Source organism: Lytechinus pictus, chromosome 4 (genome assembly GCF_037042905.1).
Source record: "Lytechinus pictus isolate F3 Inbred chromosome 4, Lp3.0, whole genome shotgun sequence".
Taxonomy (NCBI): domain Eukaryota; kingdom Metazoa; phylum Echinodermata; class Echinoidea; order Temnopleuroida; family Toxopneustidae; genus Lytechinus; species Lytechinus pictus.
Genome location: NC_087248.1, coordinates 6,102,510 through 6,118,039, shown reverse-complemented (window position 1 = coordinate 6,118,039; position 15,530 = coordinate 6,102,510). Strand labels below are relative to the sequence as shown.

Here is a 15,530-nt window from a genome sequence, read left to right as displayed (position 1 = left end):
ACTTTTTACCCTGGCACCATAGTTCTGTCCAATTGTTGGTCTGTATAGTTCAATAACTCAACACATATTTCAATACAATAATTTGTTTTGTTGTAAATCAGATTGAGTCTGTCCTGTTTTATTTGAAAATTTTCCCTCCTTACCACCATAAATAGCCTCTCCTGCCTCGCAGTTTTTGATATTTTTCATCCAGCTTCTTCCGTCTGGCATTCTTTAGTGAAAGCTTTAAAAAAGGAAGGTCCAGATTTTCTCCCCAAGCCTTTCAATGAAGCCATCCATCTATGACAAGGGATGAATGATAAGTTTAGAATCATAAAATCTTCTGAAGTACAACAATCAAACAAAATAGACCAATTGAATTGATTGTAAACTCTGCTCCAGCACACACAAGCAATAACAATAGAAATACATTGCTGGATTGGTAGTCAACCCTGGGGTACATACTGTGCAGGTTATTAAGGTTAGGAATAAAATGATAGTAGCTTCCTCCTTCTCTCCCCTCCTCTCTCCCCCTCTCTCCCTTCTGCGGGATGTTTAAGTTATAGACTTCCGACTGTGAGGACACACTTGTTTTTATAACCATGGACTCTGTCTTGAATGTAGCTATATGATATTCCTTCTTGGTGAGTAGGTGATTTGAGTTACGGTACATGTAGACTGTGTGTTATCAGAATATTGAAAATATGACTTGAAATACTTTTCTTACGGAGCTTTGAACTGAATGAACAGAAGTGTGTAATGATGTGAATGCTGTGGACATTTTTGTACTTTGGATCCGATTCGGTGCAATGCACGGGAATTAGACGCTAGTTTCGTCTGCTGTTTTCAATAGATCACGGAACAATTCGAGAGTTGTGCATGGGTGTATACTATGTTGGTGAATTTATCATATGAAGCTATTCTTGTTTTGATAATGAATGCCAATATTGACTTACCAGGAGGTTGATTGTTGCAATTCCAGTGTCGGGGACTCGTGTTTCATGTTTACATATTATTCACTTTAATACTTTTGTAGTACTAGAGCTTGGAAGTATACTTAGTAGTAGTAGTGGTAGTCATGTTAGACCTACATGTACATTTACATATTTGTAGTAAGATTTAATTAATGCTTTTGTGCAAATCCTACATATACATGTAGCTTGCAAACCAGAGATACATTAGAAAATCACTCCATCTAATCTCAATCAAGATTGAATAACGTATATCAATCATGTAGGCCTATGCTATGTTTTGATTCATTATGGCTTTAAACTATAACCATGTAGGCCTACACTCTTGATTTTAAGGATTTAAGATAAATCCAGATCGGCAATAAAAAAAGGACCAGGTTTAAATAAGACATTGTGGATTTTAATTTGAGATGAATATAAATTCTTTGAGATTTAGAAATAGGTTCCCAGGATTTGAAATAAATTCAATATTTGGCTGGTCCCTTATTTTAAATCCTTCAAATTTAGAATGTAGCCTACATGCATATGTATATATACATGTACAGCACTTAAGCAATAAGTTTCATAACTTGGTAAATATTGGATGTTCCCTTTTTAGTTCATTCTGGTTCGATTGTTCCGTTTTGGGGAAGAACTCCTTTCAGGTAATAGTCAGTCTGTTGTTTAACCCCAAACAAGGCTTTACTCATTCATTTGTACACACTTTTTGAATTGACTAATTATGAATTGATAAGCATGGTAAAGAGATGGTGGTGCAGAGGTGAATTCACAATGAGTTCATGTTGAAATGGGCTATAAAATTCATTGGTGTTTGGAGTAAAGACGAGCCTTGTAATATCAGATTTTGCCTTATAGCACCAATGCCACTATTCTGATAGAGGAACTTCATGAGAAAGCATTGGACCATTTCTTTATCTCTAGTACCCTATCCATTGTGTGTATAATTTGACCTTATTTTTGTAAACAGATTTCCATCAATCACTCATTATTCTGAACATCACGGGATAGAAACAAACTTTTGAAATGAATCCAACTTCAGAGCATAGCAAATTATGCCAGCCATGACTATGGAACTCCCAATGAAGAAAAAATAGCACTTTGAAAGGGTGATGCTATGAGCCAGGAGTGTTGTTATGTCAGTGAATCTATTATTGTATGCAAGGCATATTTGAAGCCCCCCCTTGTTAAAACAAACAAACCATAAAACAATATTCAAAGCAACTACCGGTAAATGGAAGGGCTCCCTTGCGATGCAGGTGTCTGGCTTGAAAGGAAAACATGAATAAAATAAAATAAAATTTCATTTCCCTTTCTGGTTTTGTTATTGCAGAGTAAAGAGCTAGGTGATTTCAGTGATAACCTGGTGAAGAAGGCATCAGATCCTCTCATCATCCAGACGGCTACCATTGACTTTGTTTCCATCAAGAAGAAGAGATCGGACGAAGAAATCGGACTGGAGATTAGGACGTCTGCTATCGATGGGACACATCTTATCACACTAGTCAAACCAAACGTTAGTATGCTGTCTTTTCTCTGTTAATCTTACCCATTCACATTATTTCCAGTTCAACCTTTTTACACTTTTTCCTACAGTAGTATAGCATGATTTTTTTAGCACATTGTTTAAGCCTGTTTACCAAAAACAAGTTGTTTAAACTTTGTTTGAAATTGTTTTAACTTTTTAAACAACTGTTTAAAAACTAAACAACTTTTAAAAATCTTTAAACAACTTGTGTAAACGACTTGTTTTTAAATAGAGTGATGGGCTTAAATATTGCACTTAAAATCTTAAACAGCATCTTGACAGTGTAAGTTTGCAATTCCTTAGCCAGTATTATGCTCCTCGTGGCCGAACTTTGCCTTGGGGCTGCCGTTGGCTTCAAGGACAGTCTCAAGAACGATTATGTGCCCTTGGCCTTTAATAGACTCTTGGTTCTGGCCTTGGAGACTGTCTGGAAAATGTCCTTGGCCCTAGCATTTTTTACCAGATCTTGCCCTCTTTTTCCCTTTCAATCAATGGTGGTTACATTTCTTTCTCTCTTCCTCTCTTTGACATTATCTCTCTCTATTTATCTGTACCGTATCCTCTGCATACACAACCTATAGACATAGTTGTATATTGACTCAGTCTAATTATTATATCCCACATATTTGTACTTACGCTTTAAAGCGTTTTTGAGAAATTAGGAACTTCCTGAACAACTGTTGTCTTTCCTGTGCTTTTAGATAGAGGTTTTACATCCCGTTAAGTATGTATACCTGAAGTAATCCAGTTCTTTATTTGTAACCATAGCATTGCTATTATGAGTAGACATAAATGATCAGCTGCTTTCTCTTGTGTGTGTGTTTGATTCCAGAGTGCCTCAGGGTCCACAGATAGAGTTCATATTGGAGATGAGATCTTGCAAGTGAACTACCAGACAGTCGTGAGTTTATTTATTTATTATTGTGTCTATTCATTTATTATAAATTAATTTATTAAATAATATTTCTTATTTTTATTATTCATTTCTTCCTGTTTATTCACAAAATCACTTTGATATAAAACTTATTGTGTTGTAGGAAACTTATGCATAATTGTGTCTGTTTATATATTAATTAATTGATTAATTAATATTTCTTATTTTTTATTATTAATTTCTTCATGTTTATTCATAAAATCACTTTGATATAGAACTCATTGTGTTGTAGGAAACTTATGCATAACAATGACATTATGTATTATAATTTTGTAAATGTATCTGTAATAATAATTTGAAAATGAAAATGAGGAAATAAGAAATAATGTGAATTGCAAGCTTCTATTTTAAACTACTGGAATGTTGATGTTGGATTGGGTGATATCAAATTTGTCATAGAGCACTTGAATTTGTTTCTAACTATAATGCCACGAGAGGCATGGTTGTTTCGACAGGGGTATGGCAATGTTACTGTGAGCAAGAACTTTAATAGCCTGAAAGCATAGTTGGCATTGTAACATGCCAGCCTAAAGGAGGAACTATGTCACAAATATCAAATTGTATATGACCAATTGGTTTGCATTTTGTAGTTACTCATGGTAGTTCAATGAAATTAAATCATTGGTAGAGTCATATTGGCCCTATTGTTACCTTTGATATCTCGGTGTCTTCAGAGTTCATCGAGCCCATTCCATTGATTATCATCTAATCTGCAATAGATCTAAATCTATATACAAGATTGCTAGAGCTATATTTCCCTTATTTGCTTCTAGCACAAAATCAGTTAAAATGATGGAGGTAGACCTGGATGTAGTAGGAGTAGAAATCAGAGATCCACACCATCATATCTATGGGTCATTATGACCTTTGAATGTGCAAGTTGCCTAAATATTGTAAACAAATGGCACTGAATTATGGAATATATACATAAAGAAAGATTTTGCATGTTATGAAATGAGGATCTCAGAAAATTTAACCTATGCCTGTTGCCCCTGGTAATGAGCATATTTTTTAATTTAAACTTGGTTTAAGCCTTGATATCACTTATGACCAGTCTCATGATTGGAGTATTAAACACTTAAAAACCCAAGTGAGGTATTTGATAAATTGTATGAATCCGTTAACGTTCCGTTTTCATTCTGAAAGGTTGGTTGGCATCACAGCAAAGTCATTGAAGCTTTGAAATGTAACGTTGGAGACATCACATTCACTCTCAAGAAACGACCAAGACATCTTAGCCAGCCGGGTCAGATCCAGAGACCTAAACAGAATCCCTTCTTGCATCCAAGCAACATTGGAATCAGCTCATTGCCATACCGACGACCTTCAGCTGGACGCAAGAGGGTAGTTGTCAAGGACGACATGTATCTTCCTCATCGGGAAGCTGAGAAGAGACAACAAGGGGCGGAGGAGGGGGAGGAAGAAGAAGAAAGGTATGTACGAAACACAAGAGTCTAGTGTTCCTGGTGGATGTTTCATAAAGCTGTTCGTATAAAGTTAAGAGTGACTTTAAGAATGACTGGTGATCGTATCTTGTGGTAAATGGTATATACCAAAATGTTCATTGGCAATGGTTTAGAGTGTAAGAAAGGTTCACCAGTCGTTCTTAAAGTCGCTCCTAACTTACGAACAGCTTTATGAAATGGCCCCCTGGTGATTGTATTGCCATGATAGTTGTTATTCTCTTGGTTTACAAGTAGTTGATCTACTTCTTATACCACATGGGTTACACCCAGTAGGTCTTATTGCCATTTGGTTTACACTACAATTGGTCTGATGCCCACTAAGTATTTTTCTCATTTTGTCTATTGCCCAGTTGGTCTCACTTGAACTGCATAAACCTTTTTTTGCATTGCTTTGTAAAATGAAAATGTGGTTCATAAAAAGTTCTTGAACCATATAGACTAAGTGCTGTTAGACCAAGTGGAGAGTAGGTAAATGGGTATAGCCTGTGTGGAAATAAAATAATAGGAAATTGGCAAATTGGCAAGTAGACTAAATGGTTTGTAGACAAACTATTTGTAGAAGAATTTTATTGGTAATGGAAAAGTTGATTACCAATCAAGCAACCTCAAATGCAGGTCCATTTTTGTTATGCCCTCAAGAACAATGCATCATTTATGTATTAGATAGTTGTGACAAGCATAACGGCAAAATTATGGTGCTATAAATTTTTCCTCATCAAAATGAATAATTAACAATACCATGAAATTATGTCCAATTAATTATATTTTTCCCTGCAACATTGCCAAGAAAGTGAAGCATTATCGGTTGTAAGTTTGTGTTGAAACCTATGGGAACATTGCAGATTGTACTGTATGTTTTGAATGGTATAAGTTTAAAGTATGTCATAATATGGGTCAAAATTAACTTTTGATTCATCTATACGAATGATTAAACTTCTCTCAAAATTATGATCCAAATTTTGGATGATCTCACAATTTTATCTTTGGGTGACAATTTGACATACACTGTAGCAGTTTTAGATAAAATTTCTTTTTCCTCCTTGGAAATGAATGATATGATGATACAGGTAGTGAATAAAAAATGTTTCATTACATTCAAGGAGATCATTTTCTCCTTTAGATTATCATATTTTGCTTTTTTTTTATTGAGTTAAATGAGGATGAATGTGACAAATTGGAAATGTTTTCTGACTTATAGGTTCGGCATCACCATCACAGTACCCAAGCGGAAACAATCTTTAAAGCAGTTTAGGTATACAACAATGATATTACCAGTTTTTCAGAGTGGTCCTATCTTTTCTTCCTGTCTTTTTAGATCTTTAATTGAGTAGTGGGGAACTATTATCAGTAGTCAATGTTAACTCTCAGTCTATGAAAACAATTCAATTATCTGGAACTCTCTGTAATATGCTGTGTTTGGATTATGTGCTTGTTTTTTTTTTTTTCATTTGTGGTGTGTGTCTTCTGAAGACAAGATGCATGGATGTTTTGTTTTAATTCTAATCCAATACTCTAGCCCTATTTAATTTTCCCAGGTTTGCTGTTTTCTTTCTGCCTATCCATAAATGGTTGTGTATTTCTTTTTTTTCTCTCTTACTAGCTTGCTGTTTGTTTATGGATTTCCTTTAAACTTATTACTATTTTGGAGACTGTTTATCGCTGAGAGTTTCCCTTCAAAATTATATTTACTTCAAAACAGAATTTTCTGACATTCTAAACACATAATGTTAGTAGGTCGAAACCAACTCTGGCATTTGCAGATCTTGATAGTAAACTTAATTTGATGATATTTCTTTTAGTCTTCTTGAACTCAAAGAATTATATCACACGGTTTCTTTTCAGTCTCTGTTACACATGCAGTCATTTAGAATAAAATAATGCCACCCCTCCCCCTGTTGTTAGGATTAGTTCTTTATTATTCTTAAAATATATTCCATCATGCCCCTCCCATCCCCCAAGACAACAGTCCCTACACCTAATATGCCTGTCAGTTATTCCATTTGAGGTGGAACTTTTGTTACATTTTGACATCTTTTTGTTCCAAATTTTTGATACAAAAGAAGTATCATTAGCAAAGTAAAGTGAAGAATGTCATTGAGTTTGAATTTAACATTAAATATGCACAAAGTTGTCATAATATCCTTTCTCTTTACATTATCTTATTTAAATCTTTATATTATAAGTTTACTTCATTATTTTTCTGTTCTCTCCTTTTTTAACAGACCCCCAGACACCCCATCAGGGATCCTTGATTCACCCCTTGACTCGCCCCTGGCTGATACAAGCTTCCTACAACCTAGGGGATTCCCCCTTGGTCGACGCCCTACCATGGTCCCTGGTATGGCCCATGCTAGGAGGAAGAACAAGGTCAGGCAGGATAGACCACGCTCACTACCATCTGATCTCGAAGAGCTTAGAAAAGGTGAGATCAAGAGTTGTTTTTATATTATAATCATGAATCTCAAAACAACATTGTAAACACAAAACACAGCTACTATAGGATAGAATTCAAGCAATTTTTCATCTACGCTGTTTCTCCCTCTTTTCATTTAGCTGACATTTTCTCTTTTCCTTTTTAAAGAACTTAACAAATCATCCCTGGGAAAGACGGACGAAACAACAGTGAAGATCAAGCCATTACCAGCAGACTTCCGCATTCCGACCACAAAGATCAACGGTAGGTTCTCAGATACAGAGCCCATGCCAGAAACCAAGAGTCTCTTCCCTCAAAGTGACAAGGAAGATGATCAAGAGCAACAAGCCAGTGCAGCAGGTGCAGCATCGGAGGCAACAGATGCACCCCAGTTAACCCGGAAGACCACCGCAAAAGGGGTCAGCGTAAAGTTCAAGGATGATGTTGTGAGCCCGAAGAAGGTATCGGATGACCAGCAAAGCGACGAGGTCGATGGTGTGACCGGACAGGACGGTGGGGTCAAAGGTCAAGGGTCAAATGACAGTGCAAGCGTTGTAAACACAAATAACAATGAGGACACTGAGATTCCAAGCGAGCTGAAAGACTTGATTGAGGTGGTAGATGATATGTCAGTATCTGATGAGTTTGTGGTGGTAGAAATGCTAAGTCCGGATCAAACGGATGGGTAAGTCCTGTCTCAATAAGAGCCAAATTTGAAGAGCTACAGTACTTACGTTTCAAAAGATATATTTTAGCTCATTAACTTTTAATCAGAAATTTAGTTATTGGTATTGATCTTGGCCCATAAAACCTTAACAAGCTTAGTAATCACCTCAGTGTGCACTGTCGCCTGTGATAAATAGACTTATTCAGGATTTATGAATATACAGGCCAGACTTGAAGGTAAGGATTCATTTTGAAAAACAATACCTAATTTGTTTTATTCATATCTTTTGATTGATGATTTTATTTATGATTTACATGTTCATCGCGTCTTCCAACAATCATTGTCAGTTAACTTGCCACAATCTTAACCATCCATATCCATTTTTCCAATAGGTAGATGTAGGTAATTTTCTTTTCATGCACACTCTGTATCATTTCCACTTGCATTATTGACTCCATATAATTCACCATTGTTGAATGATTATGTCCATGTAGAGTGAACTTCACCTTTGTTCTTCTTTGTCCTCAGACCTGGAAGATTATTGAAACAGACAAAGAGATCCGAATCAACATCTACGGTAGATTCCATTGACTCGGTAAGTAAATGATAATTGAATTAATTACTATAGATTGATATAAAAATTGGAAGTTTGACATTGTACTATTGATTGTATTAATTTAAGTCTGTAAAATGTTCTTGGCCCTGTTGCATAAAAGTTATGGTAACTTTGCCATCCAATGGTAACTACCATGGTAACAGTACTCATCAGCCAATCAAAATCAAGGACTCCATGATTTTTACCATTGGATGGCAAAGTTAGCATGATTTTTTTTTTTAATAGTAACTTTTATACAACGGTGGCCAGATATGTACTTTAATTTTTGACAAAACATAATTTGCTAAATAGCAGGCATTTTGAAAATCAGAGATATTGAGAGGTGGAGGTTTTAGGTGCGCCAGTCAAAAATAAATGTTTTTCTTGTTATGGACTACATGCCACCTAACATGTTCTTTATGCCAATAATGGTTTCCATACCTTTGTAATTCTCCTTGTACGATTAATTGAAATTTTTCTATAGGCAAATAGGCAACCTCCTTAGTAGAGAACTTCGGTATTACAGGTGTTACTGTAGTACATCAATAATGGTTGCTTACCTCTTAGAAACTACTTTCATTTTCAGGGGCCTATTTCCTAAAACTTGTAATGATAACAAGTTATTACAAATTTGCTTTAACAGTTAAAAGCTATTGAAATTATTTAATTTGATTGGCTGATAGCAATCTTGTAATAGAACTGTGCATTTGTTATTTAAAAAAGTATGTATGAAACAGGACCTATGTATACACATTTCCCTTGTAATTAACCTTTCCCAAGTTATGTTGAGCATAGGGCTCTATATATCAATCGAATAGTGATTGAATTGTAAAATGTATAATAGACATACTTCGCATATTTTTTATTATCATCATTGTTGTTGCTTGTGGTCATCATTGTTGAGTGTTGTGGCCCAGTGTATTAGTTTTCTGACTCTGAAGCAGAGGGTCGTTGGTTCAAATCCCAGCAATGGCAGTTTCCTTCAGCAAGAAATTTATCCACATTTTGCTGCCCTTGACCCAGGCCAGGTGAATAGGTACCTTTTGGGAATCAATTCCTTGAAATGCATGTGCGCTGTAAGTAATTACGACCCCTAAGCTATTAAAGCTGGGATAATAACTTCCAAATCCTTTTGAAGGGCAAAGCGATGTTATAATCATAATGTGATATGCACATACTTTTTGATGCTATTGTACATGTAGGTCAGATTAAGAAAACACAAGACCAAAGGTCGATTCAAGAGAGGCGTCTCATGTGCTGATCTCGGACCAGGAGAATGCGAAGGTCAACTCTGGATAAAGAAACAAGATAGGATTGGACAGAAATGGCACTCAATGTGGTTTGTTCTCAAAGAGTTTGTTCTCTATTACTACAAAGATCAAAAGGTGAGATGTCAAGGAGGAAGTTTCACCCTGATGTCATGGTTTTTTTCTTTATAAAAAGCAGAAAAATGAGAGGAATAGATTCATGGAAAGTAAAACAAGATTCTTTCAATGGATGAGAGATTTATGACATCACATGTTGGCACCTGCCCCACCCCTGGTGATTTGAATTGAAAATTCTCATTCTTTAACAGTTCGTAATGTTTGACAATATATTTCTTTGAGTAGCATGTATGATACATTATGTGTGTGACGATATGCATTTTCATATATAAGATGTGCAAGTTAGATGATTTTAAATTTTCTGAAATTTGGCAGAGGCAAAATAGGCGTGCATGATGAATTTCATGCATATTTTTGTTGTATTTGGTCAAGTTTACCAACAAGTTAGCATGTACTACGTGCATACAGGTGGGTAGGACAGGTTAAAATCTCTGTATTTCTCAGCTTAGAAAGATTCTCTATTTTGCTGCTTTTTTTCAGATGTTATATCGATAAAATGGTTGAAAGAAAGAGATCATTATCAATATTCTTTAGTAAGTCTGATGCTTGTATCATTTGTAATTTCCAGATTTTGTTTGCTAACTACTTTACTGTACATGCCTGTTTTACAGTCTGATAAGGCGAAGGGTGTGATCTGTCTGCCTGGGTTTCAAGTCAGTCTATCACCGGATAGTAGGAGATCTTAGTGAGTATCTGATAGTACTTGATAGTACCTTGATAAATACTAACCACTTTACCTAGTTGTTCTTGGCTATTTGTACATGTAGCTTCTCTTGAAGCAATTTCTTTTTTAGTTTTCAGTTACTGAAATACTTTCCTCTTATTGGCTGAGAGTAAACATGTTTTTGAAACCCCCCGATAAGATGCTTTATGAAACACTGCCCTGGAAGTGTGATAGACACTCTACAAAATTTATTGTCAAATCATTATTTTTTTCTTTATCTTGCCAAGCTTTATCAATTTCACATTTGCCAAGTGTTTATCTGAAATTGAAATATTCCTATTTGGGGAAAAGCAAATGTTTGGTTCAATCAATTTCCTGTGAAAAAAATATTTAGTATTAGGAAATTTAAGAATGTTACTAAACTACGTGAAATTTCTTAGTACTTTGTTCCTATTTCATGACTGTCATGATGGGCAGGTATGATATGTAATGATCTTTTAAATTGAAATGATGTAAAGAATTGTTATTTTATAATTTCTATTTTTTAGTGCCTTCAAATTAAAACATCCTGGAAATATCAAGGATATCTTATTAGCAGCCAATGATCCAAAGTGTCTTAAGAATTGGATGGAGAAATTACAGCTAGCCACCATCATGCTCCAAGATGAAACGAAAGTTAGACAATCAACTATCATCACAGAGACCATCCTGAAGAGATTAGATCTAGGTAAGCTAATAATAATGATAATAATAATAATTACTCTTATTTACTCCGGGTAGCCACACTCGGCTGTAAGCTTTTCATCCAGTGGGCCCTGCATAACATAATATCTTATTATTACCCTTCTCCATTCTCATACGTCGAGCGCCTGACAAGAAGGCAGAAGGCCCCACTTTTTATAAAGTCTTTGGTATGACTCGGTTGGGTATCGAACCCACGACCTCCTGTTCATGGAGCGGGCACTCTGCAACTGAGCCGTCATGTCTGGTGTTAGATGATTATGATGATTGATGATGAAGTTAATGGCAATCATGATGATGGTGGTGGTGATGGTGATAGAATTGATGGCTATGATGATGGTGGTAGTAAGGCCCCAAAAAGTTGGTGTATTGGAGTAATGGGTCATTGGAAAATACATGTAGGGTAGGTAGGGCCGTGTGTGTTTGTTCAGGTTTTTTTTTTTTTTTTTTGCAATCTACATATACCACTGTGTACGCATACACCCCCAACTCTCAGACATGTACATGCAAATGAAGACAAGTTCATTTTGCTATGAAATAACTGGTTACCCTATACCGATACAACCCAGCCTGAGTCGTGCATTACCTCAACAGACCAAGAATAAAATTCCAATATTCTCGAGAGTAGATGGTGATGTACATTTTTTTTTGTATTTCACAGCAAATATTAAATTTTTTATGATTTTGCAGGTGCAGTGGAGAGGTGCAATTATTGGTCAGTTTTGTTTTGTGATGACCTCAAAAATGCTTGAAACAAGAGGGTTTCATGAAGCTGCTGAGAATGTGTCGCAGTAAAACTGCCATAGCTTTTATAAATGACCATGAATCTGATTGATATTTATATTTTTGGAAAGAAGAATGATTATTTCAACTGTTTATCTTGTTAGTTTTGCTGTTTGTAGATTAAAAATAAGAAAAAAATGTCACAGAATTCTCCTTAAAAAACGAAAATGAGAGCAGAGAAAAAGAGTGGAGGATGTGCATACATTGTGTGCGGGAATGACTGACTGAATCCGATGACCGGGGTAACAATATATCTGTAAAGCGCTTAGACACATTCCGATGTATTAAGCACTATATAAAAGTGGATTATCATTATCTCCTTGCATTCTAACGGCGGCCCCGATCGTACCTGATCTAAAGGTTTGTCAAATCGTGGCAACATCAGCAACATCGGCATAGTATATTCCCTGTTTGGACCAACAGTTTCTTCCTCATTTTGTCATGATTTTGAAAGACTAATAACATGCAGTACCCACATGTCATTTGGTCTTTGATCTCTGTTGTTTTTTTTTGTTTTTTTTGCTAAGCTTTTTCCTGTCAGGAATGTCAAAATTGATTACTCTATAGGATGGCTTTGTGATTAAAATTTCATTTTCTCATTCTTTCCCTCTATAAAGATTCATGGAGTGTGGCTATATCGCTCCTTGAGTGTATAAGGAAGTAGATATATCTACCAGCATATTCATTGACATGTAACTTGATGCAGTTGTACAGACATTTTACGGTCCATTCAAAATAAGGGGGGGGGGGTAGAAAAAGGCTTTATGTCAAGCTTTGTTAATTATTCAAAAGCAAACTATTGTATCCATGTGTGAAATAATGTTAGGAGATGAATTTTGCAGAGTTTTCTTTCATAATTTTGTTCAAGGCCAATCCAATATACAATATATATACAGGTTTGATATCCATTAAAAAAAAATTAACTGCTCATTGTTTTACAGTGTGTCCTATGATAATATATACATTCAATTGAGTCAAACCTGTCATAATTGATCACCTTTCTATATGTTGATAAATAGGTTTTGCTGCATTTTTTTTGTTGGGGTGGGGTAAGGAATATATGAACATGACTTTTGAACATCTACAGTTTCACATAATTTTAAGATTTTATATTTCACCCCAGCTATTCCTTTGACATTGCATTATCATGAAATAAAAATCCAATTCATTCAAATACTTTCCAGCCTCCAAAATAGGATTTATTCAAATTTATTGCTGAGAGTGTCTTGTGCACTAAGATTCTCTTTGGAAAATTTATGAAAAGTATTCCCTGTTGATTTAGATTTGGGCAAAGTGCCTTCCATTAGTGTAATTTCAGTCGGTTTGGACCTATTTTTATTTACATTAAATATTGTACTGAAAACAAAAATGTGTTCTTTTATAGATTCTACACTGCACACTTAACAGTTGAAACTGTTAGGAACTGTTAAACCCTTATTTACCCCCAAACCTATTCTTGGTACCAGTATTACTTACATATCCATTTACATACATGTACATGCACATAACACATGTGTAGCACAGGCAATCAGGAATCTTTATTTAGTTGTGTAGCCTCTACTGGTACTCGCCAGTTATATTCAAACAGTGGAAGAATAGTTGCGTTATTCAGTGTGAGAAAATGGGGAGTCGAGGAAGAGTATTAAGTTTCTCAATTTTTCACAAGAAAAAAGAGAAAAATGATGAAACTTCTGTGAAAAGTAAGTTAAGATTGCAAAATGGTAGAAAGGAGTTTGAATATGGTGTGAATGGTTTGAATATGAGATGTTCATGGTGGTCTGAAACACTAATATATTATTTTTTTATTCTGGTCATTTAAAGGGTCATTTATTTGCAGTTCTTTCATTTGATTGTTTATCACAAAGTACTCTTAATAATCCAACTGTTTACCCGCAAGCCTGTGACCGTCAAGACTTCATTAATTCCAGCAGAACTCGAGTAAAATAATACAAATATCATTGTCATTATTTTGCTCTGAATCTTACTTTTCAGTAACAAAAGAGTTATCATATATGTATATGTGCAATTCCATAAAATATGTACGTCCCATCCCCTATATCTGAAATCTCTGATTTCTTGTTCTTTTGGCAGTCTGTAATGATCTCAAAAGACCATGACTTGGTCAGTTTATGAAGTGAAGATAAACTTGAGAAAAACGGGGGTCGGACGTACAAAAAGGTTGATCATTATATGGGATTGCCCATATTGTTCCTGCCATTGATACAGGTGGATACCACAGCAGTGAAAGCACGGATGAAGAAAGCCGCAAAGGAAGCTACGACCTTGCCCAGGAATCTGGAGACTCTTCCGATGCCATGTCAATAGGAACCAACAGCCAACCAGGAAGCATCAACTCTATGAGCCCAGGAGCTGCCGAAGCCATAGAGTCTCTCAAAGGTGAGCCATCCCCCATCAGCATCATCAAGTACGACCAAACGACGTACCCTGCGGGGGCAAGGGAGAAGAGCAGGCGTCCCCAGGGGCACTTGTTTATTCCCAGCAGCCCTCCATCGTCGACGGACTCCACCCCGTCGTCGAGCCCTCAGGTGCAGCACAGGGGATGTGCGCCAAGACTGTTGGGCAAATCCTCAAAACCTCCTAAAGGGATGCAGAAGGAGTATGATCTGTCTACCTGGGAGGTGGGGCAAGGAGGAATACCCGGATACACAGAGGTTGATGAAGGCAAAAGAAAAACCGTCAAGGAAGATAGAAAGGCAAAACAAAGTGGTAAGGAATGGTGGCTTATTAGAAACTTCATCTCGGAACCAGGATAAGGAACACGGATAAGCTGTCTTAACAGACAGACTACTTGCCAGATAAATATATTAGCAAATACATTATTCATTTTGATTTGATTTGTGCAAAAAATTATCTACGCTTCCAAAATCAAGTACACGTATGGTACCATTCTGGACTTGAAATATGTATTATCAAATAATCAATGAAAAAAGGGGAATATCATTTTCTTTGGCCTCATACTAAATTGAATATTCAGATATTGTTTAGTTCTTTTGTTCTCTCATCCTGGTTCCTACGATATTACATTATTCTTAATATGAAGAGATGTTCTGATTATCCTGATTAAAAAAAAAAAACTTTATTACAAATGTTCTTTAAATCATCAACCGTTCTAGTATCAGGCATGAATCATATTCTGAATCATATTTCTACCCGGTAGGATGCGAAATATATTGTATGTTTGAGTTTGCCAGCGCCATAATGAGGCTGCGATGAATGCCTCCCCTTGGAGTGGAAATTGTGCACTTTTCGTGCGGGATTGCAATGAATCCAATGACCGGGGTAATAATATGCTGTAACGCGCTTTGAGCCATTCTCGGAAAAGCCCTTTATGATAATTAGCTATTACTATTATTATTATTATTAAATGCTATTATGCAAAAGAAATA

The 15,530-nt window shown here is 35.8% G+C and overlaps 1 protein-coding gene across 2 annotated transcripts in view; it reads left to right on the top strand.

Moving 5' to 3' along the window:
• The window catches only part of LOC129259125 (CNK3/IPCEF1 fusion protein-like), a 37,591-nt gene that overhangs the window by 13,858 nt on the left and 8,203 nt on the right, over positions 1-15,530 (top strand). Inside the window, exons 4-14 of one of the 2 annotated variants that reach the window (XM_054897407.2) lie at positions 2,281-2,463; positions 3,308-3,376; positions 4,556-4,842; positions 6,074-6,127; positions 7,098-7,297; positions 7,457-7,973; positions 8,484-8,550; positions 9,753-9,935; positions 10,547-10,620; positions 11,148-11,326; positions 14,350-14,850. In XM_054897407.2, the coding sequence (XP_054753382.2) occupies positions 2,281-2,463; positions 3,308-3,376; positions 4,556-4,842; positions 6,074-6,127; positions 7,098-7,297; positions 7,457-7,973; positions 8,484-8,550; positions 9,753-9,935; positions 10,547-10,620; positions 11,148-11,326; positions 14,350-14,850 (2,314 nt within the window). The remainder of the gene's footprint in view (positions 1-2,280; positions 2,464-3,307; positions 3,377-4,555; positions 4,843-6,073; positions 6,128-7,097; positions 7,298-7,456; positions 7,974-8,483; positions 8,551-9,752; positions 9,936-10,546; positions 10,621-11,147; positions 11,327-14,349; positions 14,851-15,530) is intronic. The other variant, XM_054897409.2, reaches the window with a different exon arrangement.